Source organism: Capricornis sumatraensis, chromosome 6, assembly GCF_032405125.1.
Source record: "Capricornis sumatraensis isolate serow.1 chromosome 6, serow.2, whole genome shotgun sequence".
Taxonomy (NCBI): Eukaryota; Metazoa; Chordata; class Mammalia; order Artiodactyla; family Bovidae; genus Capricornis; species Capricornis sumatraensis.
This window is the reverse complement of record NC_091074.1, coordinates 33060272-33087544: the sequence shown is the minus strand read 5'-3', so window position 1 is coordinate 33087544 and position 27273 is coordinate 33060272. Positions and strand designations below refer to the sequence as shown.

At 41.8% G+C, this 27273-nt stretch overlaps 1 protein-coding gene across 3 annotated transcripts in view; it reads right to left on the bottom strand.

The window, feature by feature from the left end:
• SLC24A2 (solute carrier family 24 member 2) overlaps positions 1–27273 on the bottom strand; it is a 268004-nt gene that overhangs the window by 53804 nt on the left and 186927 nt on the right. For 2 of the 3 annotated variants that reach the window (XM_068973561.1, XM_068973562.1), the window contains exon 4: positions 9768–9818. The exons of the other annotated variant lie outside the window; for it this stretch is intronic. In XM_068973561.1, the coding sequence (XP_068829662.1) occupies positions 9768–9818 (51 nt within the window). The remainder of the gene's footprint in view (positions 1–9767; positions 9819–27273) is intronic. 3 annotated transcript variants of the gene reach the window in all.

Below are 27273 nucleotides of genomic sequence, written 5' to 3'. Positions count from 1 at the left end.
GGGTCAGGACGAGCCCCTGGAGTAGGAAATGGCAACCCACTCCAGTACTCTTGCCTGAAAAATTCCATGGATAGAGGAGCCTGGTGCTCTACCATCCATGGGGTTGCAAAGAGTCAGACGTGACTGAGTGAACAGCACACACATTTATATCTTCAACTTAATAGAGCTTATTATATGGGCAAAGAAGATGCTCATGTAGCACTGTAATAACTAAATGAATAAAAATGGAACTATTCTAAATATTCATTGACAGGGGACTGATTGAACCCACCAGGGAAGAGGCAGGCAGTGGAATACTACACACCCGCTAAAAAGGAATGGGGAGAGAAAAACAGGGCTAATATGGAAATATCTTAGATATATTAATAGACAAAAGCCACGTATAGAACAGTGTATAGAAGAAAAGAGAATATGTTAAAAAACTGATAAAAAGTGGCCAGCTCTAAGGAATGAATGGAATCTGGGGTAAGAAGGGGACTCATTTTACTGTCTTTCCTTATGTAATGTTTGCTTTTTACCTCTGCATGCATGGAATGATTTTATAATAAAAAGAATGGTTAAAATTAGTTTACAATTTAAAATTTCGATTGTGGTAAAAGTTTGGATTTACAACTGAAAGAGAATATAGGCTTCTTGGGGGCAGTTGTTCTTTTAAGGGTCCATTCCACAGGAACTAATGGACTATTTGTTGTATTTAACCACACTAATAATTTGGCTGTGAACTGGATCAAATAATACACAAGTGTTTTAGTTCAGATGCTATGGTCCAGGAACCTACCTATCACAATCTTGGTGGCAGCGTAACCAAAATGCAAGATCAAGTTTTCTGAAGGTTCATCTTAAAGACAGATCTTAAAGGCAGACTTGCAAACTATGTCTGCCATCACACTTCATAAAGGCCACCAGGCCAGAGTCTTGACCGTGGCATTGTCCATTATCTGAACTTCTTTCTGAAGGAGCGTCCTTGGCTTCTCCAGAGAAGGTCCTGTCTGAGGCAGGCCACTCCATCTTTGGCCATGTCTGGAGGAAGGGTCCTCCTGTGCTGGACTGAACTCTCTGTCCCTGAATTGAGGAGGCTGATCTCCTTCCTTAACTTTCCCCGCTCCCAGCTGGACTCATGGGGTTCCCCAGAGCTCCTCTCTCCTGGAAAGACAGACCTTACTTCATCACTGCAAACTGCCCATGAGACCAATCCAAAGAAAGAGGCTCTAGTAAGGCTTTAAAAACATGGTGAGGCTGTTGCCATCCCATGCTACATTCTTGTTCTCATCAGCAAAGCCTCCAGGTCATCCATCACCATCGAGGTGCTTATCACCAAGTGGCTCTGAAAATCCCTGGTCTGGCTCAATCTCTCAGTCCCGCCATCACTAAACTTCATGCATTCTCAACTTCTGTGAACGTTGTCTTTTTGTTCCTCCTCAGCATGGTTGTTTCTTGATGGTCCCTTTTCTCCTGTGGCCCTTGAAAGTGACACTATTTCTCCCCAAGTGCTCTTTACCCTATTCCATCCTCCCTTCCTTATTACTTATACATCAATTCTCTGTCCTTCTTTGAAGCCCAGGCCGATAAACTCTACCACTTTTACCTCAACTGACTTCCTAGTCATGCTTCCCTCATTCCTGAAGATACTGGAACACAGTTCACTATTTTTATCTCCACTGTTACTCGTGTTACCACCCATGGTGACTTTACATGGGTGACCCCTGCCACACTTGGCTCCTTACTGCCCTAACCTACTCTCTTCCAGCTGCCCTTTCTCACCTTGTCCATCCACTCCTGCAGTTAAACCTTGTCACTGGCAATAACAGTACCATGCCCAAATTCCCGACTTGAAGCATCTCACATTCTGTCTGTAACTGTTATCCTATAAGACAATTCTTTGATCTCATCTGTCAATTCTTTAATGCCATCACCTTTTCATGGCCCGCCTTTAGAACCAGTTCTTCACTTGGTTTCTGGGATGCCATTCTCTCCCCATCCTCTGCCTACCCCAGTCTCCTTTGCTGTGCATTCTCCCCTCTTCCCAGACCCTACACTTTAGAGTTCCCAGGGCTCAGTCCTTGGCCTCCTCTTTTCTACTGACTAGCTAGGTATTCTTTAGTTCTATAGCTTTAAATGACTTATAGTCTGTAACTTTCAAATTTACATCTGTAACCCTAACTTTTCCCCTAAGCTCCAGACTCCAAATCCACTTTATCCATACCAGACTCCAAATCCACTTTATCCATATCTCCAGTTGTTGTTGTTCAGTCATTCAGTCATGTCTGACTTTTTGTGACCCCATGAACTGCGCCACGCAGGCTTCCATGTCCTTCAGCATCTCCCAGAGAGTCCATGATGTCATCCAACCATCTCATCCTCTGTCACCCCCTTCTCCTTCTGCCCTCAATCTTTTCCAGCATCAAGGTCTTTGCCAATGATTCAGTTCTTTGCATCAGGAGGCCAAAGTATTGGAGCTTCAGCATCAGTCCTTCCAATGAGTTTTCAGGATTGAATTCCTTTAGGATTGACTGGTTTGATCTCCTTGCAGTCCAAGGGACTCTGAAGAGTCTTCTCCAGCACCACAGTTTGAAAGCATCAACTCTTTGGCATTTGGCCTTCTTTATGGTCCAATGCTCACATCCCTACATGACTACTGGAAAAACCATAGCTTTGACTAGACAGACCTTTGACTATATTAGCATGAGTTCTCAGTCTTACTCCAGAGCTTGCTCTGGTCTCAGTCCTCCCCATCAACACACAGTTTTATGAAAGCAATATTTGTCTGTTATGGAGAGATTGCAAGTTGCCTATTAATATCTTCCTTTTTCATTTCCTAGTGACATACTATCTAAATTATTGGGGACAGCACATCACCCAGCTTGACATACTATATTTCCAAGCTTCCTTGAACTAGGTGTAGGCAAGTAATGGAGTTTTGTACAGATTTTACTCGCAAGGTCTAAAAGGAAGCCTCCTTAAAGAGAAGACAAAATAGCTGGGGAAAATAATTTTGGGAGTAGGAAATGGTAACCTAATCCAGTATTCTTGCCTGGAAAATCCCATAGACAGTGCAGTGGAGCCTGGCAGGCTACAGTCCATGGGGCTGCAAAGAGTCGGACACAACTGAGCATGCACAAGACTTCATGAAATACCGATGTGATGGTGGAGCTGGAGTGGCAGCCATCTTGGACATGAGGTGCCCTTGAGGTTGAAAGTCATATATTAAGATGGAGCAGAAGGATGAAGGAGTTTGGGCCTTGGATTACTGTGAAGCTTCCATATCAGCCATGTACAGCTTGCTTCTTTACTCGTGAGAGATATACTTCTATCTGAAGTAAGTCCCTGTTAATTTGGATTTTCTGCTAGAGTTGAACCTATCCTGCTTAATATATCAGAGTATATAACACAGTCTCATCAGTTCAAAGCCAGGATTAAAATATAATGTGAAAACCACAGATAGCACCAAGTACCCATTTTAGGATTACATTTTCAGAGGATATCTTTTGGGCAATGGAAAATACCAATGAACAGTATTACCAAATTCAATTTCTTTTTGAAGAAGAACTGGAATCTGTGCTAAAGTGGTAGTTGCTCAGTCGTGTCTGACTCTTTGACCCCATGGACTGCAGCCCACCAGGCTTCTCTATCTACAGAATTCTCCATGCAAGAATACTGGAGTGGTTTGCCATTCCCTTCTCCAGAGAATCTTTCCAATCTACGGATTGAACAGAGGTCTCCTGGGCAGATTCTTTACATTCTGAGCCATCAGGGAAGATTTCACTGCATTTACAAATGTAAAATAACTGGCTAGACTATGTAACCTTAGGGTGCTTCTGTTTTTTTGAAATTTTCAAAACTCACCCATGACTAACTGAGGAACCCATGATTCATATAAGACATTATTAGTTTCTTAGCTTGGTAAAGGGGTTATTGGTTGCCATGAAACAAGCCTTAATTTCAAAAAGGAAAAGATCATTATTATTCTTACCCTTGATATTAAAACAAACATCTTTGTTATCCTTTATACAAATGAACAAAGATTGACTTTTTAAAAAGTGGAGAAATTATTTTTCTAGACATGGCTTCTGTTAAATGGCAATGAGTTTAGCACAATACATTGCATATTTGCAAAGTATCCTTAGTCATGAGTTCTGTTTACCTACTTATCTACATGTCTTTATGAATGTTTATCTCCAAAGAGCAGAAATGAGTAGTTGTGTATACTGCCATTGGTGGAAAGACATCTCTTCTTTGAATTCCTCTGTTCCATCACACAAGCTTTCTTTTGAACTTTTTACATTTTCATTTAAAGTAACTTTAGTAAGGAAGCCAAGTTCAATTTATTGAGGATTTTCCAGAGTGATGATGGTATGAATTTGGGTTATCTGTAGCTGAGAAATAAACTATGGGTTACTGATTTATTTTTAAACTCAAGAATAGCTGATTTACAATGTTGTGTTAGTTTCAGGTGTATAACAAAATGATTCAGTTATATATATATATGAATATATATACGTATATGTGTATTCTTTTTCAGATTCTTTTCCATTATAGGTTATTATAAGATACTGAATACACTTCCCTGTGTTGTAGAATATGTTTATCTGTTAAACTATGGGTTATTTATCTTAAGTAAAAACTGGAGATTGCTCTTCCAAGAATATTAAGTATCATCCCATGAGGAGATAAACGAATGGCTGCCCAAGTAGGGGGAACTGAGGTCACTAAAAGACTATCCCTAGAGCCACTTGCTTGAATCTCTGGAAACATCTTGTTACAGATAAAATCTAGGAACATGATTCATTCAGAGCAGGTGCTCAGCTATTATCAAGTGAACACATTAGTATCAGGTGGTTGGTAGGGTAGGAGAGCCATCACCTTGGGAAGCAGGAATGAGGGAGTGGAGACATGGCCTCTTCTGAGAATCCTGTCCTCATTTCCACTGGGCTCCCTGGCACCTTGGGTTTGCCCACCATGTTACTCATCTTGCTGCCTGTGTGCCCCGCTGAAATGTGAATTCTTTAGGAGTAGAGCTATCTTTAATCTCCATGAGCCCTGTACTCAGTCTAATGCCTCGTCCAAAATGAGGGTTGCTGAATGAATACGTTAGAGAATGAATGCTGTTGTTTAGGTGCTCAGTCGTGTCCGACTCTTTGTGACCACAGGGACTATAGCCTGCCAGGCTCCTCTGTCCGTGGAATTCTCCAGGCAAGAATACAGAAATGGGTTGCCACTTCCTTCAGGGAGGGAATGAATGAGTGAGTGGATAAAATTCTGATTGGTTCAGGGTAGGAGAGGAAGTTGGGTGTGGCCCAGGCAGCTGTTCTGATTTAGGTTCTGAGCACCTGAGACAAGGGAGGGAGGAATTGGGCTCTGAGGGGGTGAGGGGCAAACTTTACAAAAAATGTTACACTTTTTTCCAGTGTCTGAGAGTAAGCAGTTTTTTTTTTTTTTAATTTAAAAGCATTAAATTTAACATTCAAATTTAAAATATCAAAGTTTAAAATTTTAAAATATTAAAATTTAGTTGTAGCATGCAGGATCTTTGGTTGCAGTATACAAACTCTTAGCTGTAGCATGTGGGATCTAGACCCTTGACTAGGGATCAAACCCTGGCCTTCTGCACAGGAGCGTGGAGCATTAGCCACTGGACCACCAGGGAAGCCCCAGACCGTTCTATTAAAATAAAATTTTAAAGGTACAGTATTGAAGTACGGAGGCCGTGTTTCAGCCAATAGCTCACTGTCATTCCTTAGCCTGTGGTTCAGCTCTTCCCATGGTCTGGTCTCCATAAAGCCTTTCTTCCTACCCCTACACTGCAGCCTATCTGCACTGCCCAGCTCCTTACACCACCTCGCCGAGCAACCGCAGTGGAGCTGAGAAGGCGGTCAGTGGTCCTGAGTTCAGCTTCCACGTGGCAACTTACTACCTCTGAGTCCCAGAGCCAATCACTTTGCTTCTCTGAATCTTAAAGTTTCCACATCTAATAGAATACTTGCTTGGGCTTTGGTTTTCTCATCATCAGTAAAATCTACCTGTAATCATTACAAGGATTACATTTATATATATAAATTTAATATGTATTAAATTACACTCAGTGCATTGTGCCTGGCAGGTGGGGGGCACTCAGTAAGGCTTGGTATGGCCCCTTCTTTCATCCCTCAGCCTGGTGGGCCAGGTGGGAACCATTCCTCCTACACCAATGTAACCCATATTTACTGATCTTTTAGGGCCCAGGTCAAAGACCACCTTCACAAAATCCTCTCCTTCCCCATCCCCCACTGCTGAAAGCAATCTTTCCTCTTCCTGTAGCCTATTATCTTTTTTCTAAATACCTATGGGACTTACCACTCTCCTCCTGGTGGCTCAGTGATTATTAAAACTCAGTGTTTTATTTCTTCCCTATTTGTAAGTTCCATGCGGGCACACTGTCCACTCTTTACTCTTGTACTTCAACGAAGCACCTAGCAGAATAACTTGCAAAAAGCAGGCGCTTAAAATAACGGACTGAATACGTGCATGACCATTCTCTATACTTAGTAGATCATCACACAATTTTTCTTAGGATGGGGGTGGCATATGTAATTCATCTTTCCACTTAATCCACTTTAGGGAAGAAAAGCAGGCCTCATTGCAAGTAGCTGACTTCACAAAGCATCGAGAGAAATCTCCAGAAACAGTTACAAATAATGACTGGTCACATGGGCAAGTATAATAGCCCGGTCAAGGGCTAGTCAAATATAATAGCCCAGTCAAGGGCTAGTCACATTTCTAAAACTGTGAAAAGAAATGCTCAAATGGAGAGGGATATTTCTTGAAGGCTATATAGTCCCCTATTGCCCATAGCATCTCCATCTTTATCAAACTTCCTTAAGTTGTGTAACATGGAGATGCTATAAATCACAGTTATTATTATTATTTTCAGTGAGAGGAGGAATTTGAAAGTCATGCATGGCTGTTGCCAGGTCTGAGGTCACTGAACTGGCCTTGAGTCTTTTAGATGGAATCCCAGAATTAGGTTTAAGCCAGGCCTGGCTTGTCGTGGAGGCAGCTGCCAAAAGGGTGCAATCTGAGGTGAATGGATGGAGACCCAACCCATCCCACCCACTGCTCCAGTCATCCTTTCTGTGAGTGCCTGAGAGGGACTGTTATGTGTTTGGAAAACTTGTGAGTCTTTCAAAGGTTACTATTCTAGATAAAGGATAATGCCTTAACCAGCATTTCTGAAAGAGTCCCACAAGAGGCTATATGAAGAATGGTTTCTCTGACCAAAAAAGTCTGGGCAATATGGCAAACTCTATCCCTCTGCGTGCATGCTAATTTGCTTCAGTCGTGTCTGACTCTTTCAGACCTTACGGACTGTAGCCTGACAGGCTCCTATGTCCATGGAGTTCTCCAGGCAAGAATACTGAAATGGGTTGCCATTTCCTCCTCCAGGGCATCTTCCTGACTTGGGGATTGAACCCATGACTCCTGCGCTGCAGGCGGATCCTTTACCAGTGAGCCAGCAGGGAAGCCTCCATCCCTCTATACGATTTATTATTATATGCGGCAGTGCATAGGTGCACATGGAAGGCTCTGACAAGCCACATGGTAAAGAAATCTATTTAGCTTAATTCAGAAGCTCTCCTGCTTACTTAATAACAAAATCAAGCTTGCTTTCTTTTTTTCCCCGGATGGCTGCAAAATCCCTAATGACATGATCTGATAGTAATATTTCATAGAATGTACTTAAAAAATGCTCCCTTGGCTACTATTAGCTATCACTGTAACTGGGATGAATTTTCAGCTAAGAATGGGACACAAAGGGATATGCATGAAGGGGTGGGCAGTCCAGGGAAGGATAAGGAATCTTAAAGGTGACCCATGAAGGTCCCCAAATACAATTTTACAGTTTTGCTAAGGGCTGGTCATGCTTCTCATGCTAGACGTTATTTTGACTCTGTTTGCCTGCCTAGAAAGCCCAGCTGTTCGATATCAATTGGTATCATCAGATCAGAAGCAGCGCTTTTGCATCTTCATGTGATGTTGAATTTTCTGGTGGGAAGAAGAGAAAGGGAGCGCTCCAATGGCAATTTGCTCCCATAGATGTGGAAAGAGGAAGGAAAGGAAGGATAAGGGAGAAACAGGTCAACAGAAGCAACAAGAAGCCAGAAGCAGCTCTGGTAACAAGAAGCTAAGGGTGGAAGGCAGAGGACAGGATGGAGGGATGAGAGAGCGTGAGGGGTCGTAACTATTCAGGTAGAAGGTAGCAAACTCACTGGCCAGTCAAGCCATGAAGTTTAGACTGAGGGCTGTGAGATGGCTGGAAAAGCAATTAAATTATAAAGTCAGTGAGCCCCAAAGTTTTGGCTTCCCAAACCAATCACCAAGAAAAATCAAAGTGGTGTGAAGACATGGAGTGAACATAACAGCTGGGACAGGAGCCTTCCTTCAAGGCAGGGACTGCTCTTTCTGTCCCCATGGTGGTAGGATAGGATGCTTTCTGCCTTTAGAGCTTTTGTTGCCCAAGGATCTGCACTTCCCCCACATTGTTGGGAGGGCCTTGGGTTACAATAGAGCCCAGTCTGAGATTCTAACTGTGGCCCGCTGCTTTAGAAAACACCACCATGGTTAACTGACAGCACAGAGATAAAAGTAAAGAAGGACCCCAGAGCTTTGCAGAAGCCGGACTGGGGAGGGGCTGAGAAGGGCCTTCCTCTTACCGAGGGCTGTCTGATACTCTGCCTCCTGCATGCAAAGCGATTAGGAGTTCTTTGGCAAACTAAGGCAACTCAGAAATACTAGAAGCTGAAAACAAGATATGCAACACTTTGGGGAGTTTTGCTCACGTTTGAAGGACAAAATGAAGCGATTTCCCTTCCTAGGGTACCTTTGGCTTTCTTGTCAGTATCAGTGAAAAAAGCATGTGAAAACTCCAAATGTTTTCATAACTTACAAATATCATTTATTAGTAAAAAAGTGGAGGTATGTGTGGGATTAGGACAAGAGAACAACTCCTTTTACCAGAATGCAAAATTTTCAAGTTGCTGTTCCATGGTGCACTTATTTCAGAAAAGTCATTCTGACTGAGGGAAGACTGTGCTCTGGGACAGTGTCTGGAATTGTAGATACAGTGAAAAATAAATCTCTGCCAGACTTCATTTACTCAGGGGAAATGCTCAAAATGATATGTCCAATCTCACATGGTGTGAACTCCAATATATACAGCCCTGCTGGCTGGAAGAACTGACCCTGGCCTCTCTCAGATGAGTTAGCATGGGCTGTGGGAGAAAAGGACAGGAGCTTACAGTCCTCTGCATCAGAAACAGGTTTCCATTTTGAATCTAGGGATTCCTTTAGATTGCTCATTGCTTTGCATAAATCAGAATATCACCAGAAGATACATATCTCCCCCCACCCCCAAATTAGGGGCATATTAAAAGGAAGTGTTGGTCCGATGTATTTTTCTATGTTGTAAGCATGTGGAGGAGCTAACGGTGACCCAGTGGGTGTGGGCTTGTGTTTACATTGCTGACACCATTTCACTGAGTGCGTTACACGACTGAGATGGTTTGGATCGTTTGAATGGAATAACATGATCACTCATGGTATTGCATGTCTCCAATTCCAAATCAACACAATGGCAGAGACTAGACGAAAATGCAGAAAGAATGATAAATCACACAGTGTCACTGAAGTCATGCAAAGGGGGAAAATAAAGACTAAAAAAATGGGCAGGCCACAGACACCATAAATTAAAAAAAAAAAAAAGCCAATGCATACAATTCTAAAATCATTCTTACCTTCTTCAGTCATTGTGTCATAATATTTTAGTTTTCCATATGATCCAAGTTCTACAACATCACAGTAAAAGACACAAAGATAAGGAACGAGCTGTAATGCAAGAACTTTGTTTTTTACACATTCTTAATTAATCAGATTCAGAGTTACACTGTCAAATTCCGCAATCGTAACTATATAGAGATGTGCAAACATGGGCCATGTGGCAGACGGCTTTCACGGCCCATTTTCAGAAATCACTTAAAATATATTATTCCACTAGGGGTAGGACGTGCCCTGCATTACAGAACAGGACACAGTTATTTTAACATCTGATGAAACAGAACACTTGGCGAAGATATCTTCATGGCAGGTTCAGCCTTGCCCTGTCATTTTTAGAGATGATATGCCAAGGGGAAGGGCTGGACCTGAGACCCTTTCGAGGTTTGCAGAGACCCACTGGGGTGTGTAGATGCCAGTATTCCTTGCCAGGAAACAGCAGTCCCAGGAGTTCGTTTCACAGCTTTTCACCAATAGAAATACTTCCTAGAGGTTAATAAAGAAGGAAGGCTACCTGGGAAAAACCCCGAATGAAAAACCATGTTCTAAACTTCCCTTTCATTTATAATCTCATATTACAGGCAAAAAGCACTGAATACCACGGGTGCAACATGCTTGGAAGGGCTGGGAAAGGTGCAAAAGGCTTTGGGAGGAAGTGGGAGGCGTGCTCCCAGGGAAGGGCAGGTGGCCCAGAGCAGCCACAGCTCCATGCTCAGGGCATCACCTGCTGCTGCATAGCCTGCAGGGGCCAGGAGGCAACCTCCTGGATGCAGCTCAGGAAAGGACTCGGCTGTGATGGAAACTGCTGGGAAGCAAGCTTGTCTGAGTCAGCTGGTAGAAGTGGCATCTTGGGGAGAGGGACAGAAGAGATGGGGACACACCATTTCTGTTTTCTTACTTCAGTTCTAAAATAGAAACTTTCATTCCTGTTCATCTGAAAATTCCAGATTGTTTGAAGCAACATTGTGAGCAGGTTAATATTTTCCTGGTCATCACAACACTCTCCCAATAAACTTAGAGATATTAATGAGACTTGAGACATACTCCTGTGATTCTGTGGAATGCTTCAATGGCTCATTAACTTGGTAGGCTGCTAAAAACTCACATATGAATGAACTAATAACTGATGGGTTTTGTGTATAAGATAAGGCTCTAGTTTAAAACACAATAATAAATATTCTTATCTTTATAGTATATGTTATACACATTCTTTTTCCATGTGCCTAAAATTTTACCTAAAGCTATTTTAACACACTAATACAAAAGTATGCCTTGGGGAGAAAAATCGCCTCATTTTTACGTTTCTGCAAAAACCTGCCTATTCTGGATTTTGTTAGACCCATGACAAAGGATGCAAGTGCTTCAATAAGAAATTGAATTTTGCATCAAAACAAGAAGGCGTTTTAAAAAATTGACTTCTACGGATTGCCTTCAGTAAAAAAACTTTTTTCTGCCATTTTAAGAACAGTAGTCTATTATATAAGTGAGACTGCCAAAGTCTGGGATTTTAAGGTGATCTAAATTCCTTCATAAATATTAAACACATGTTCATGGTGGCTTTACACATAATCTATGCCTTGTGTGTGAGTGGTGTGATGTGTATGTATAATCCTGCAGTAAGCTGATGAATTATACCAGCCAACTAATTTTTTGGTAACCTCCACTCTTTCCCTGAGGTAAAGCAGGCGAATAAGCAGCTGGCATTCTCTTCATCTGCCAAGGAAACAGAATGTGGAGTTCATGTTTGCGAAGCTGGGCTGAACCCATGTTTCTACACAGTGGAGATACACTACTGCATTTTCGTCTTTTGAGATGCTGCCTCTCTGTGCACACACACACCGGTCTTCATGTATCAGTCCCAAACTGTCAAACATCTGCTAGAGACAGATGTGATTAAGTCTTTACCCCCTCTCTCATGGAGCCAGGTATAAACACATACAATCATATTCTTTGATTAATTTATTAATACCAACATGGTCAAAATTGGATCCAGGGGTGGCTGACAAAACTCACACATTCTTGCTGCTGTGGCGATTCCTAGATTGTTCTTAGGTACTTCCTTAGATGAGGACTGGGGCAGGGGGACAAGAACTGGACAGGATATACCTAAAAGGAGGCCAAAGCTGGTGGAAGAGAAGGCAGAAGAGCAGTGAAAGGCTGAATGACAACAGGTGATGGAGTGACCTGAAGCACAGTGAAGAAGGTGGGCAAGGAAACAGTATTTGCAAGTGAAGAGAACCATGTTTGGTGCTTACTTTAAAAAAGGTACACGAGAATGTGAAGGAAACCAGCCTGTTGGAATAGTTTTTATCGTTGACCTCAATGGGATACTGAGACGATGAACTCGGCACCTCAGTGCTTGCAAATGGTCAGGGTGGTCTCCTGGGGCTGGTGGGACAGTATCTCCAATAGCCAGCGCCTCCCTTCCCTGAACCAGGGGCTGAGAAGGTGCAGGGAGAGGGTGCGACATGTGACTAGGACAGACGTGATGCGCATCCTTAAGTCGGAGCGCATCTGCACCTAGCTAGCATCCCACAGCCCGTGGACACCTCATGGAAAGCGGCCTGAGAGGCAGAAATGAAAACTCACCTGCAAGCGGCAATGGGCTCCCGTCAGCACACTCCCCATGGAGAGTAGCCCTGGCAACTTTAGCATCATTGGATTAGGATTCAAACTGGTCCCAATCCAAGCTGAATTTCTTGGGATAGGAGGGAGGAGGGAGGGGGTTCAAGAGGGTGCTATTTAATACTATTGAATAACTTCCATTATGTCAACTGAGCAAGAGGAAAAGGGATGGATCAGTAGTGAAGATCATCCTGTTTACCACCGGGTGTCTTTTCTCTATAACATTTCTCTAAGAAAAAGTCTAGAATCCAGTGGCTGGTGTTGGAGATGAGCCTATGAGCTGATCAGCTGCCTAACATGGCATGACCCATTCATGCCATTTGGGCAGCTGGATCCATGGGTGTCCAAGCTCCTGGAGCTCTAGGAGAGCCTGAATCTACTGTCATTCCTCTGCCCACTTCCCCTCAGGCCTTCCAGCAAGGTCATTACCTGGCTTTAAGGTACCTCTGAATTCTTGTCCGTACATCTTGGTTGATAAGTCAAGGAAAAGATTTTCAGTCTCAACAGATCTGCGACTAAGAACTAGTGCTTTTTGGCCCCTAATTTCTTCCTTTCTTAAAAAGGGCATGGACACAGATTTCTCCTTCCAACATTGACCTCAGCTCCACTTTTGGAACCTCTGGCATTCTCAACCCTTTTTTCAACAAATTTCCCCAGACAGGAGCAGAACCTTTCAGGTCTTAAAATTCTGACATATAAAACAGAAAGTCAACAGAAAAATCTATGCTGAATTCATTTTGTTAGAATAAAAAGCAGAGGTAGAGAAATCAGTGAAAGCAACATTCATTAAATGTTGGTTGATGGAAAAAATAACTTGTGTGTTTTCTTAAGTCAAAGAGCTGCTTTATTTTTGACACTGAGTTTGTAGATCTAAAATTTAGATTTTAGATTTTCTTAACATAGAGATTAGTTCCTTGGTAAAGTTGTCTAATACCTATTAAGGAAGTATGCAAATATCAGATTATATCACATCCAGGAAAGGATTATTTTCAGTAGCTAAAAGAAGTTAAGAACACATGCTTTGAAGCCAGGGTATAGGTTTGAACCCAAGATCTGCCACTTTTTAGCTGTGTGACTTTGAGCAAATTGCTTTGCCTTTCTGAGTCTTGGTGTCCTCAGCTATAAAAGGGCATGCTTGTATTAATATCTATCTCACAAAGCTGTGGTGAAGAGTAGGTGAGATAATAATGCCCACTAAGCAATCAATCATGAGCAGCCTCATTATTGCAAGCATCACCAAGAAGAGTGAAGGAGAGCCCATGGCACATGGGGCAGAACACTTAAGAAAACTTACTATTTTACACAGGGTTGTTGAAACTCATTCAACAGTATTTACACAAGTTTAAAATAGCTATTTGGTGTCCAACAATAAAAGATATTCTGCCATTTGGGCTAGAATTTAAAAGAAATTTCTTCATCAGTCCTACCCTTCTACTCTCAGATCTGCGAAGAATGTCAAAACATGGACCATGACCATGGGAACAGGGTGTGAAAAGCAGACCCTTCATTCATCTGATCACCAATGTTCCAGCTTAGGGCCTGTGCACCCTCCGCTGTGATATTTGCAAAGTCTGTCTCTCCAGTTAGGATGTCCATATCTTGGAGACTGAGGCTGTATTCCTCTTTGGATCCCTCCCAACTAGAACAGTGCTTTTTTGTGTATCACATGTACTCCTCATATTTCTTAATCAAAGCATATAAATGCACAGCTCCCAAATAACAGTGCTTTGGTTTGCTGAAATTCCCTGGACTTACTGAAGTCAGGACAGCAGGCCCTGATACTTAAGGCTTCTGGACTGCTGATCCCATAATATTGCTATCAAGGTTAAGAGGGGGTAGGGGAAGGGTAGTTTGGGATTAGCAGATGCAAGCTATTATACATAGAATGGATAAACAAGGTCCCTTGTGTATAGCACAGGGGACTATATTCAATATTGAAAAATAATTTATATATGTGTAACTGAATTATTTTGCTGTACAGTAAAAATTAACACAACATTGTAAATCAACTATACTTCAGTAAAATAAACTAAAAAAATAGAGGGCTTCTGAGTGAGACACTTAAGATAGCTAATTCAGAGCTTGGTTCTATGACTTATGAGCTGGTGATCCTCTCTGAACCTTTAGTCTCTTCTTTAGTAAAATAGGGACAAGAGCAATAAATACCTATTCTCAGGAGGGTTTTTGGAGGATCAGAAAGGAACATATCTATAGAGCACTTTGTGTCATGTGGCACAGGTATCCTTAATAATTGGGACCTCTCTCCCTTTTTTTTTGCATTTATTGACTGTTTATTAGTACTCAAGCAGCTCTGCATGCTCTATTTTAATTAAACTTCACAGTATGATACTCTAGGTTTGATCTTATTGTCACAACTGAGGTATCATTAAGTTATTAATTTAACCAAGTTCCATGATATACATATATTCAAACCCAACTTTTCTGAAGCAAGTCTTATGTAGTATTAATGACTGCTAGATACTAATTCTCAATTACAAAAGAAAGTTACCTTGGTATCATTTCAGTGAACAAGATGCCAGAGATTCTGAAAAACTAGTACAAAAATTGCCAATTATGTAAGTTTAGGTCCTTTAAGTATAAAAGTAGATAATTTTATGTACTTCAGTCATTTTAAAGATTTTATATTTAAGAGAATGCAATAACATTCATCATCATATCCTTAAGCATTAAAAGTAATTTCTATTAAGAAATTCTTTCCATAAAGGCATAGAATACTGCTAGCAATTTTAGAAAAAATGCCTGTTAAAGTGAGTGTTAAATTTGGTGCTTAAAGGAAAATGTTTCAGGCACTTGATAGTTAATCTATTACTTGATTAAAAAAATTTATTTAAATTGGAGGCTAATTACTTTACAATATTGTAGTGGTTTTTGCCATACATTGACATGAATCAGCCATGGGTGTACATGTGTTTCCCATCCTGAACCCCCCTCCCACCTCCCTCCCCATCCCATCCCTCAGGGTCATTCCAATGCACCAGCCCTAAGCACCCTGTCTCATGTATTGAACCTGGACTGGCGATCTGTTTCACATATGATGATATACATGTTGTCAACAAAGGTCCGTCTAGTCAAGGCTATGGTTTTTCCAGTAGTCATGTATGGATGTGAGAGTTGGACTGTGAAGAAAGCTGAGCGCAGAAGAATTGATGCTGTTGAACTGTGGTGTTGGAGAAGACTCGTAAGAGTCCCTTGGACTGCAAGGAGATTTAACCAGTCCATCCTAAAGGAGATCAATCCTGGGTGTTCATTGGAAGGACTGATATTTAAGCTGAAATTCCAATACTCTGGCCACCTGATGCAAAGAGCTGACTCATTTGAAAAGACCCTGATGCTGGGTAAGATTGAGGGCAGGAGGAGAAGGGGATGACAGAGGATGAGATGGTTGGATGGCATCACCGACTCAATGGACATGAGTTTGGGTGGACTCCAGGAGTTGGTGATGGACAGGGAGGCCTGGCATGCTGCAGTTCATGGGGTTGCAAAGAGTTGGACATGACTGAGTGACTCAACTGAACAATGATATTCTCTCAAATCATCCCACCCTCGCCCTCTCCCACAGAGTCCAAAAGACTCTTCTGTACATCTGCGTGTCTCTTTTGCTGTCTTGCATATAGGGTCATCGTTACTATCTTTCTCAATTCTATACTGTTAGTATACATGCATTAGTATACTGTATTGGTGTTCTTCTTTCTTACTTATTTCACTTTGTATAATAGGCTCCAGTTTCATCCACCTCAGAACTGATTCAAATGTATTCTTTTTAATGGCTGAGTAATATTCCCTTGTGTATATGTACCACAGCTTTCTTATCCATGCATCTGCTGAAGGACATCTCTCTTCCTTGTCTGCCAAAGTTCCAACAGGAACCTCTATGTCAGCCCGGCATGAGGTTGTTAAATCTTATCAGACTCTCATTATCTCTGTGGGTGGGCACCAATGTCAGTGTCAATACCTGAAACATCCTAGTCAAGAACCCACCGCCCTCCTGCCCCAGATGCCTTCCCTTAAACACAAGGAAGAATGTCAAAAGGAAAACTTTCGGTCTAATGAAAGGCTGGCTGCCCTGGCTAACTTCCAGAACCATGTTTGGTAGTATTAACATTTTAGTCTAAGGTGCTTTTTTCTTTTTAATTTGTGAATTTATTTTTATTATTGAAGTTTTGTGAATCAATAGTATGGGAGTTATGTATTTGTCATTTCCTATCCACTCCCTACAAACATAACATTTATATTTGTAGATCCATACAATTTTTTAAAGTTTCTTACAGTGCTTGATTTGGGTTGACTTTGTTTCTCTTCTCTCCCTGTGTGAAAATTTTTTGTCAAAATCAATATGTAGCCTGAGCTAAAAGATATTTCTAAGTCAGCCCAATTTAAAGCCTTTTGTTTGATTTTACCTAAAAAGGGGCTGTATGGTCCACCAAAATTAACTGCTTTCCATTAAAAGGCTTTCTTTGGTTTACTCCTTTATAACAGTTGTTCATGTCAAAGCAAGTAATTTTCTTAAGTTAAAAAAAAAACCCTTAAGAGATGGAGGTTAAATGAGGAAACAGCCATATTCTCACTTCAGACTCAAGTCAGAATTAAAGGAATATTTTAACCTTCAAATTCAAATTCTCACTCAAAAAAAGCTTTCAGAGCACTGACTCACTGCAGAAGTTCTGCTTAGCAATCTGTGGGGGAATAATGTTTGTGTGTTAAACTTCCCTAAGAGCCTCCTAACTGAGTACACAGTTACATGGGGACAGCTATATCCAACATGTGGTAACATATCTATGTCATACACAAGGTGTAAACAGAGGTGATTTTGTCCTATGGAGCTCTTCTCATGTTCAGCTCTTGCAAATCTATGCTAACGAGTGCTTCTTTTTCTTCTATGGGATTAAAATCTCTCACTTAGGCTTTTGGAAGAAAGGCAGTAAGTTTGCAAATAAAAATAAAAGGCTGAACTTGTGAGTAACCTTCCCTCAGCTACTGAGTGTCAAGTAGGATTTATGTCCTTAGATACATCGCTGCTTCTTCGACATTTATCACCTGATTTTCACACCCTCTGAATCCAGCCCCTTCATGAAAAACTCACTCTTCCTTTTCAAGCTTCCAGCAAACCCAGACACACTTGTTTTGCTTTGTTCTTGTTCTGGCCTCCCTTACTTTCTACATGTGTTCCCTTGTTGATGTCAATCTGCTGATATCATTCCGAGGCCCCAGTCCCTTAGGACTACTGATACTAGTTCCAAATTAGGGATCAGAAAGATCCCCAGCAGCTGGCCCAGTGCCTGGGGCACAGTAGCATTCTGAAGCGCCCATGAACCACAGGGGCCAGGTGTGTCGGTGAGGACAGTGGACCGAGGCCCACAATAGGGAGTGGTAGGGACTATGGAAAAGTGGCCAGTGAATGCCTAAAGGGGTGACAGCCTCTTAGCTCCCATTCCACGAGGAAAGGCTGGGACAGTGTTGAGAGATCTGATTATTCAAGGGAAGTCAGATATCTGGACTTTCATGTGAAAATTCCTGACTTTTAAATGTTGGAGTGTGTGTGTGTGTGTGTGTGTGTGTGTGTGTGTGTGTGTGTGTGTGTGTGTGTGTTAGTAGTTCAGTTGTGTCCGACTCTTGGTGATCCCATGGACTGTAGCCTGCCAGGCTCCTCTGTCCATGGAATTCTCCAGGCAAGAATACTGGAATGGGTTGTTATTCCCTTCTCCAGGGGATCTTCCTGACCCTGGTATCGAACCTAGGTCTCCCACATTGCAGGCAGTTTTTTTTTTTTTTTTTTAACCATCTGAGACACCAGGGAAGCACCTTAAATGTTGGTAACCAATTCAAAATTTAAAAAAAGCAAACCACTCTGGGCTTGGTTTAAAATTAGGATGGTGAGTCCAATTTTCTTATAAATATTAGTGAATGAGCAAATGAATGAACAAGTGAGACCAGCTAGGCTTTTGGAACTGGGAGGGGTCCTTGCTCGGCTACCCTTCTGGAAAAGTCAAAGGCTTTGGTTCCCTTCCTCATCTCCCTTGAGGCTTACCTATCTCCCTTGGTGTGGGTACCACAGTGTGCTTATCTCTGACTTAGCAGCAGACTATGAGTTTCATCACCTCAGGTTTCTCTGGGACACCAAGGCTAAGTCCACGTCAGGCCAACAGAAATGCTAGTATGCCATGACTAACACACTCTTTTTTTTTTGCACATTCTTGCCATCTAGCTATGCCACCACATGAGTCAAAAGAGTAATTAAAAAAAATCTTATTTTGGAGAGGAATGAACATTGTCCATTAGGTGTAACTGTTCCCAATTATTTTTCAGGGAAATATCTGGATTGCAAAAAACACAGTAAAAGATTCTGAAAGGTGGGTGAGGATCACAGAGGGAGGTGCCATATAATTATATGGGAATTATCATCCTTGAACAGTGAACAGTAATGTGTGGTCATTACTGCGGATCATCCAGATGGTTCATAATGAAACACCCAAGAGAGTCCCCAGACACTCCAACTTCTTATAAATTTGTCACCTAATTTGCAGTCTTGCTCCTCTGTGGTGTTGCTTAGCAATATCAATGGTTACTGATTTCTGTCCTGTGAGGAGCTGACTCAGGCCATATTTCACTGTAATTTACATGCTCTGGATGATCAAACAAGAAAAATGGGACCAGGAAGAGCTGTTCTGCTCCTTCCCTGCTGAGGTAGGTTGGGGAGGGGAAGAGAACAGGAGAGAATAAGCAAGTTTCTGGAAAGGATTTTTAAAGAAAAGCAATGAGCCACCCAGGCAAGAGAATTAACCCCAAACAGTGTGGTTAAAAAAAAAAAAAGATTTCCTGGACATTTAATGTGTCCTTTCAATTGTGTAATTAAAAATCTCAACAATCCTAAGGTAACTTTAAACACTGATACTTTGTCATAATGTTCTTCCTTTTTCCCAAAGCATGCAATGATACAGCATGACAGTCCCTTCATTTGTACTGTGGACCCCACAGACTTTGACTTGACAACTACCGCTGCCACTCACCAGCCATGAGAGCTTGGGCAAGTTAGCAAACCTCTTTGACACACGGCTTTCACACTCATATACGATGGGAACAATAATAGCTGCCTGGTAGGGTTGTGGTAAATATTACAGATACCTAACACATAATTGGCAAATAGTATTCATTATGTATGTGATAGGTATTAATTATTAGGCACTTTAAAGCATTTATTAGTTTTCCTTCAACTAAACCAGGGAACTCCCATCATAGCATCCTTCTGATCGTCACAAAAGCAGAGTGAAGCTGGTATCAGGAGCCCTTATCACCATGGAGATGAACAAGGAGATCTTATGGCACTCAGCATAAAGGTGTGGGTTCTAATCTACAGTTTACTGCTTATTAGCTGCATGGCCTTTGAAGCCTTAGTTTCCTCATCTGCAAAATGGGGCTAATTCTAGTACTCCCTTACTGCATTGCTCTAAGGGGTTTTATGTGATGTTGGGAACATTGGAAATTCTCCGTATGTAGGAGCTATCATTCTATGACTGGGTCAAAGCCCAGTAGTGATGTGGATTTAGGCTCACTTATTATAGTCACAATAAGTGGGCACTCAGGATTAGAGCCTTGTTTTTACATTCTCTGCAAAAGTTTATACTGGAGAAGAAAAAGGTCAAAGGGAAGAATGACAAAAATAATAACTAGTTATGTCATGCCAAAGGAAGTCTATAAATGTCATATTCTTTTGTAATCAGATACATGGAGACTGTTGGCACTATTTAAAGAATGTATAATGCAGGGAAAGAGATAATATAAGTTTTGCTTTTCAAAAAGAAAGCTCAAAAGGGATTCCAGCTGTTTGTCAAAGTAGTATTATTCAGTGGTTAAGAAAGTGAATTCTGGGGTCCAACAAACCTCGATTTGAACCTGGGTCTAGCTATTATTTCCTTTATGCCCTGGGGCAAATTATTTACTACTGTAACCTTCAGTATCTTTATCAGTAAAATGGTTATAATAGAAGAGGTTATAAATATAGTTAAGTTTTTAGTATAACAGATTCATAGGATGATGTTGAAAATTGAACGAGTTAATCTATATAAAATGCTTAGCACAGTGCCTGGCATATAGTAAGTAATCAGGGTTAGTCATTCCATTTTTCATTATTATTGCCTCCATGGGCATCAATCCAGAATTCTGGCTGAATAGTCAATACTTTTTCACTTTTCTTACTTTTCAGCTGGCGTTTCCAGGGATAAAATGGCATTGTCAAAGACAGTGAAAGGAATATGGTTTGAAAGCAAATAATATACAATATTAGATACTATCTTTATGACCAACCTAGATAGCATATTGAAAAGCAGAGAGGTTACTTTGCCAACAAAGGTCCGTCTAGTCAAGGCTATGGTTTTTCCAGTGGTCATGTATGGATGTGAGAGTTGGACTGTGAAGAAAGCTGAGCCCTGAAGAATTGATGCTTTTGAACTGTGGTGTTGGAGAAGACCCTTGAGAGTCCCTTGGACTGCAAGGAGACCCAACTAGTCTATTCTAAAGGAGATCAGCCCTGGGTGTCCTTTGGAAGGAATGATGCTAAAGCTGAAACTCCAGTACTTTGGCCACCTCATGCGAAGAGTTGACTCATTGGCAAAGACTCTGATGCTGGGAGGGATTGGGGGCAGGAGAAGGGGACGACCGAGTATGAGATGGCTGGATGGCATCACTGACTCGATGGATGTGAGTTTGAGTGAACTCTGGGAGTTGGTGATGGACAGGGAGGCCTGGCGTGCTGCGATTCATGGGGTCGCAGGGTCGGACATGACTGAGTGACTGAACTGAACTGAACTGAACTGATGCAACATTTGGAATTTATTTCTTATTTAAAAAAATCTGTTTGAGTCCTTCTAATAGCAAGTTTCTAAAACATGTTCTCAGTAAGTTTTTTGTATAGGTATGGGGTTAAGAAGCTAACATGTTCACTGATGACATCTACATCTTTGCATTTTTGCATCTCTGTAAATGAAATGATTATGTTTACAAAATCAGGCAAAAGGTACTTTCTTCTTAAGTCTTATCAAATTTGCGGTGGGGGGTACACACACATTTATTGCTCAGTCTTGAAAGTGGCAAGAGGTTCCATTCTCTTCCCCTATCCTTTTTTTAAAAGGATTTTTTTGAGTTGACACATACAGATAAGCCCACTGTTCTCTTTCACAGAAATGTGAGCTTGGTTATATTACATATGACTAAGATCCAAAGGCTGGGGCTTGAAGTGATGCTGATGCTTCTATAGCCACACCCACAACCCAACCAATCATGAAAGTGAAAGTTGCTCAGTCGTGTCTGACTCTTTGTGACCCCATGGACTATACAGTCTGTGGAATTCTCCAGGCCAGAACACTGGAGTGGGTAGCCTTTCCCTTCTCCAGGGGATCTTCCCAACCCAGGGATCGAACCCAGGTCTCCCACATTGCAGGTGGATTCTCTACCCGCTGTGCCACAAGGGAAGCACAAGAATACTGTCATGAAGCCCTATCAATTCCACCCTGAACAGCCTCAGTTCTGTCTTTTCTGCTCCATTCCTACTGTCCCTGCCTTAGCCGGAAGCCTTGTTGAGGTTACTACAGGAGTCCTATTTGAACTCTCGTTTCTTACCACTTACTCTTTCTCTTTCTTAACATTTACTGTCTAGTCCTGGCACCTTTCACCTATCTTTCACATTGTTATCAGCGTAAGGCTTTCAAAACACAAACTGAACATATCTCTCTAAATCCCACACATCCTGTCTTTTTGTGTTGGAATTTTATGAGATCTTCTAATCTAGTGAGTCACTTGGAGGTTCCCTCCTGCAGGCGGTATTCCCGAATGCCCCCCTATCCCTGGTGTAAGTCATTCCCTCCAGTGTGTCTGTTTCAAGTATACCCTGTGCGAGCTCATCAAAGGCACCTTAACCTACTTGCTTTCTGTCCTTTAGGGCAAGGAATCAACATACTCATTTTGTTAATTGAGCACCCAGCAGAGTTCCTGGCACTCTGTAGGTGTTCAGATGCTGTTGAATTGAATTAAATCTCTATTTAATAGTGCTCTGTTAATCCTCCTTAGCCTGGTTGCCTTTGGTATGGATGCCTGTGACTCCGTCCATTTTAGTGTTTTAACTCCACAGTTTCAACTATTTTGTCTTCAGTATCTCTGCAGGAAGGAAGTCTGTGAAGGGAAAATGCATGTAGCCTCAACTGTTGGAATCCTCTTCATTGCCTTAGGATAACCTTTGCTCAACTAAAAGCCAGACTGACAATAAGACCAGTTTCAGGGAGATTCACAACATACAAAAGTGCCATCAGGAGAGTGCTCAGCATATAGAAGACAAGATGGCAGCAATAGCTTGGACATGGAGATGAAAGAGAGAACAAACAGCCTGACTGGTGCATGGAATGGATGCTGCATGCTGGCTAGAGAACAATTTGGACGTTCTCCTGGATCTCATCCTGCAGCCTGGCTGGATTCTGAAGAGTCTACCAGGCAGAGAGAATCAGTGCTAAATTATATCCAGCAGTCGGGTCAGCACAGCTGAGTTTCTACCCTCTGATGCACTGAGCATCAAAAAATATCAGAAAAGTGTCCTAGAAGAGGGGAGGAAAAGCAATAAAATGGACAAACAAACTTCAGCTATTCAAGAGGGACAAAAGGGCAAGAGATGAGAGAAGGATGAGAAGGCAAGATTTGGAAACAGAATAAAATGGAGGGAAAAAGACTGGAAGACAAAGGAAATTAATGCCACTGAAGGGGAAGTAATTCAAACAATTCTTATAATTTTGTAGTCTACACTTCAGTTCTGTTCAGGATGTCACTTTATTGAATACTTGGCTCCCTACCACAATAGAAACAACCACCCCAAATTATGAAAAAATTACAGGATCAAAGTACAAAGAATGTTTATTCAGTCCTTTAAATTTCATTGATGTAGAAATCCACTTACCATTATTCCTACTTAAATACCATAAAAAGTGGGAAGATACGAGTGAATTTAAAATCCAGGATGCAAAGACAACATAGAAGATTAAGACACGTTTCACAAGCAGTCCATTATGCACCTTACATTAAATGGCAAATGCCTGCTGTGAACCAGAGATCTGATGATATAGGAGAAGGCAGGGACTTGCAGAAGGTTATGAGCCCTAACTACATAAACAGTGGCCTAAGGACGTGTCACCAGGATTAAAAAATTAGTACAGTAATTGCTTTTCCAGATTTTTAAAATCAATATGTTGAAAAGAAATTTTTTTTTTGTTTTAGTCTGCCAAAAAGCTGTAGACCCCAAAGGAAGCTGGGAGTTATTGAAAGGAAACAAGTCAAGTATCATGTCACACTGATTTACTCCTCATTGTACAAAGGACAGAAAAACTTGGAAATATAGAATGTATAGTTATTCAACTTCAGGATAACTTCTGCTCAACTAAAAGCCAGATTGCCAGTAAGACCAGTTTCCATCTTATAGACAGGTGTGGGAGGATCTAAAAACTGGAACATGATGAAGAGACTTCTTTTCAAGTGAAAAAGGAGATAAGATAATTCAATGACTTACTACTGAACCTTTGAAGACTGCCTGAAAAATGACAGCTGCAAGAGCAAAAAGGACTGAAAGCAGTTTGGCAACTACAGATGTACCAGGCTCTGTTCTGTGTGCTCTGTAAACAGCACTCCGTTGGAAATACTCAATAGCCTTAAGAGATGGATGCTCTTATCTTTCCTATTTATAGGAAGCTGAGTTACAGAGATGTTAAATAACTCACCCAAGGTGAGACAACTAGTAAGTGGCAGAACTGGGGTTCAAACCAAGGTGGCTGACTCCATAGTGTGTCTGCTGAACAACTATACTGTATTCCCTCTCCCAAGAGCCTAGTGGGAAGATGCCTCCATGAACACACTCAGCAGGGGAGACAGCCTGTCTAAATGGGCATATTGCAAGATGCTACCTTTAAGCTCCAAGGATCAGCTCCTCACATTCTAATTCTCCCTAACACAAAGAAGATGCGGAACAGTGCTGAGGTCAAGAAAATAATTTGTAACCTTTTCTAGATGGCTCAGTGGTAAAGAATCTGCCTATCAACGCAGGAGATGCAGGTTTGATTCCTGGGTCGGGAAGATCCCCTAGAGGAGGAAATGGCAACCCACTCCAGTATTCTTGCCTGGAAAATCCCATGGACAGAGGAGCCTGAGGGGCCACAGTCAAGGGCGGGGGGTCACAAAAGGGTCACAGCTTAGTGACCGAACCACACAACTAGATAGGAAACTCTGTGTGACCTAGTGTACTATGAATGAGAACAGGATGCATGGAAAGGAAAATAAACAACTGGGTTAAGATTTTTTCAGCAATGCCAGAGGAGACTTTTCATCATGAAGAGTTTTCTGGAATTAGATGGACTCACCATGATTTTTAATTCCTGCCAATGATGGTGGTTCTGGCCTGAAGTCCTTAGAGTTGAAGCAAAGCTACCTTTGCTATTGGCCATATGGGATTAAGTGCTGCCAGTCTGGGAAGTCAAAGAGAGAAATTACCAGCACACAAGTAGCTACAGAGGCTGTTGCAACTGCATTGCTAAAACTCAGATACAACAACGACATTTATGCTGGTTTTCAGGAAGTTAACTAGACTGGGGCAAGCACTGGCTTCTGTTCCCCTAGAGACTTACCTAAAGTGGGGGCTTGTAAAGGGAAATGTTCTCACATGGGGTGACCACTCACATCAGCCTGCAATAGGAATGTGTTTTATGAATGAATGAATCCATGAATCCATACACACAAACAGGAAACAAATTTGTAGACCCTCAAGTTTATATAAACCACAATCCTGATCACTCGTTATGTGAGTGTGTGTGTGTGTGTGCTCCTGCACACGTGTGTATCATATAGTCTCACTGAGCCCCAAGACAACCTATAAAGGACAGTTTGACATGGGTCACGAGATTCTTTTTAACAGCTGAGGTGAAGAGGCCAGATTTGGTGGCTCTGCTATCATGAGATTAGGAGAGAAATGGACCCTGACAGCAGCTCGAGGATTTGTTTTTACAATATGACAGCACCCAGAGGTGAGTATACAGCATGGTGCAAATCCCAGACCAAGAGACCCACTAGCAAGAAACCTGACTACCATCAGGGGGAAGTGTCTCTGAATCGAATGCAAATTGTCCAACCAGCACTCCATGATGCGAGGCCCAGCTATCGAGGGAACAAAGCAGAGACGTCTTTAGTGTTTCATTTGAGAGAAAACTCCTTTGAATGATGTTTCTACATCAACACGCTTTTGGAATGGGCCATCACCGACAGAATTAAAGTGCTTTTCCACTGTCACTGATTGCCCCATCCTTTGGGCGCATCATCGCTGTGGCTGCTTTCTATCTTGGGAAACTCTGCGTCCCCCCTTTGAAGGAGTTCTAACTGCATCTCTAGAGCATGTGATAAGCTCAAGAGAACAAAGATGAAACTATGACTGAATGGATGCCTCATTGCTTTTTTCTTTCTGTGTGCGGTGTTTACTTTCAAATGGCATCAAGTCAATAATTTGGTCACAGACCTTTGTGGACTTGACTTCAAGGCAAACCTGAGACAGAGAGAGAGAGAGAGAGAGAGAGAGCGAGAGAGAGAGAGAGAGCGAGAGAGAGAGAGAGAGAGAGAGAGAGAGAGAGCCTATTTCTACCCTCAAAAGCATTCATTTCAGGGAGACCATTCACTTTCTCTTCATGCCCCAAATGAAATGTATTTGTAATGTGTACAACACAAAGAGAGATTCAATTTCGACCATCTTTGATGTTCAAATCTGAGAGTAATGCTCTACTATTCCCCAAAGAGAGGAGCTATTTAACTTGTCCCTGCATTTGAGCTATGAGAGGCATTAATAGCCTGCTCTCCTCTATCCAGGCATTTAAATGACCATCATCTTATTAAAAACAAAGCCAGCAGATTGCCTGTTATTCTTTCCCAGTGAAGATTTTCACTCCTGTTGCCTGTCCACTCACCAGCTGAGGCAGCACGCAAGCATCTTTCTCGCTAATTTAAACTGATCCACGATTTGGGGTTACAGTACTGCCTTTCAGGGATAACGTCTCCACATTTTGAATCAAATAGGCATGAAAATGACTTTCTTCTAGGATCAAATGACAGCTTTTGAAAGTGCATATGGAAGCCATTTTTAAAAACAGAAGCTGGGGAAATAAGTTCTGCTGTTGGGTGAGAAAAAAAGAAAACGCAGCAAGCAAGTAAAAGCTTAATCTTTGTGTCAGCTTCAAGTTAACACTAAACATCAGTGTTGAAGCACTGGCGTGATTTTATGAAATAGACAGATGTCTGGCTGTATGTACAGGAGATGGACACAGGGCTACAGATGAGAGTCCTGTGTGAGTGCAAAGTGTTCAAGCTCTGAAGGCAGACTTAGGAGCTGGGTGACCATGAGCAAGTAATGTCACCTCTCTGAACCTCAGTTTCCTCAGAGATAAAGCACAATACTTCCCATAGCCACTGACTGGTGACTGTAGGTGTGTGGCACCAAGTAATAAGCACTTCGAAAGTTCCAATCTCTTGTTTTTTCTCTTCAACATCATCTTAGGCCTTTAGTTTCTGGCACTGAAATGACACACACATAGTTATGGTAGATGCATACACAGACACACTCAGATATAGACACACACACAGACACACACACACACATGCACAGACATGTAGACACAGATACACATATACACATATACACAGACATCCAAACAGAGCCACACTGATACACAGACACACAAACACACACGGCAAGTGCCCTTGGACAGGAGAGCCCGCTGGAGCTTTCAAGCAGGCAAATAGTCACACGCCCGCTGTTCTCAAAGA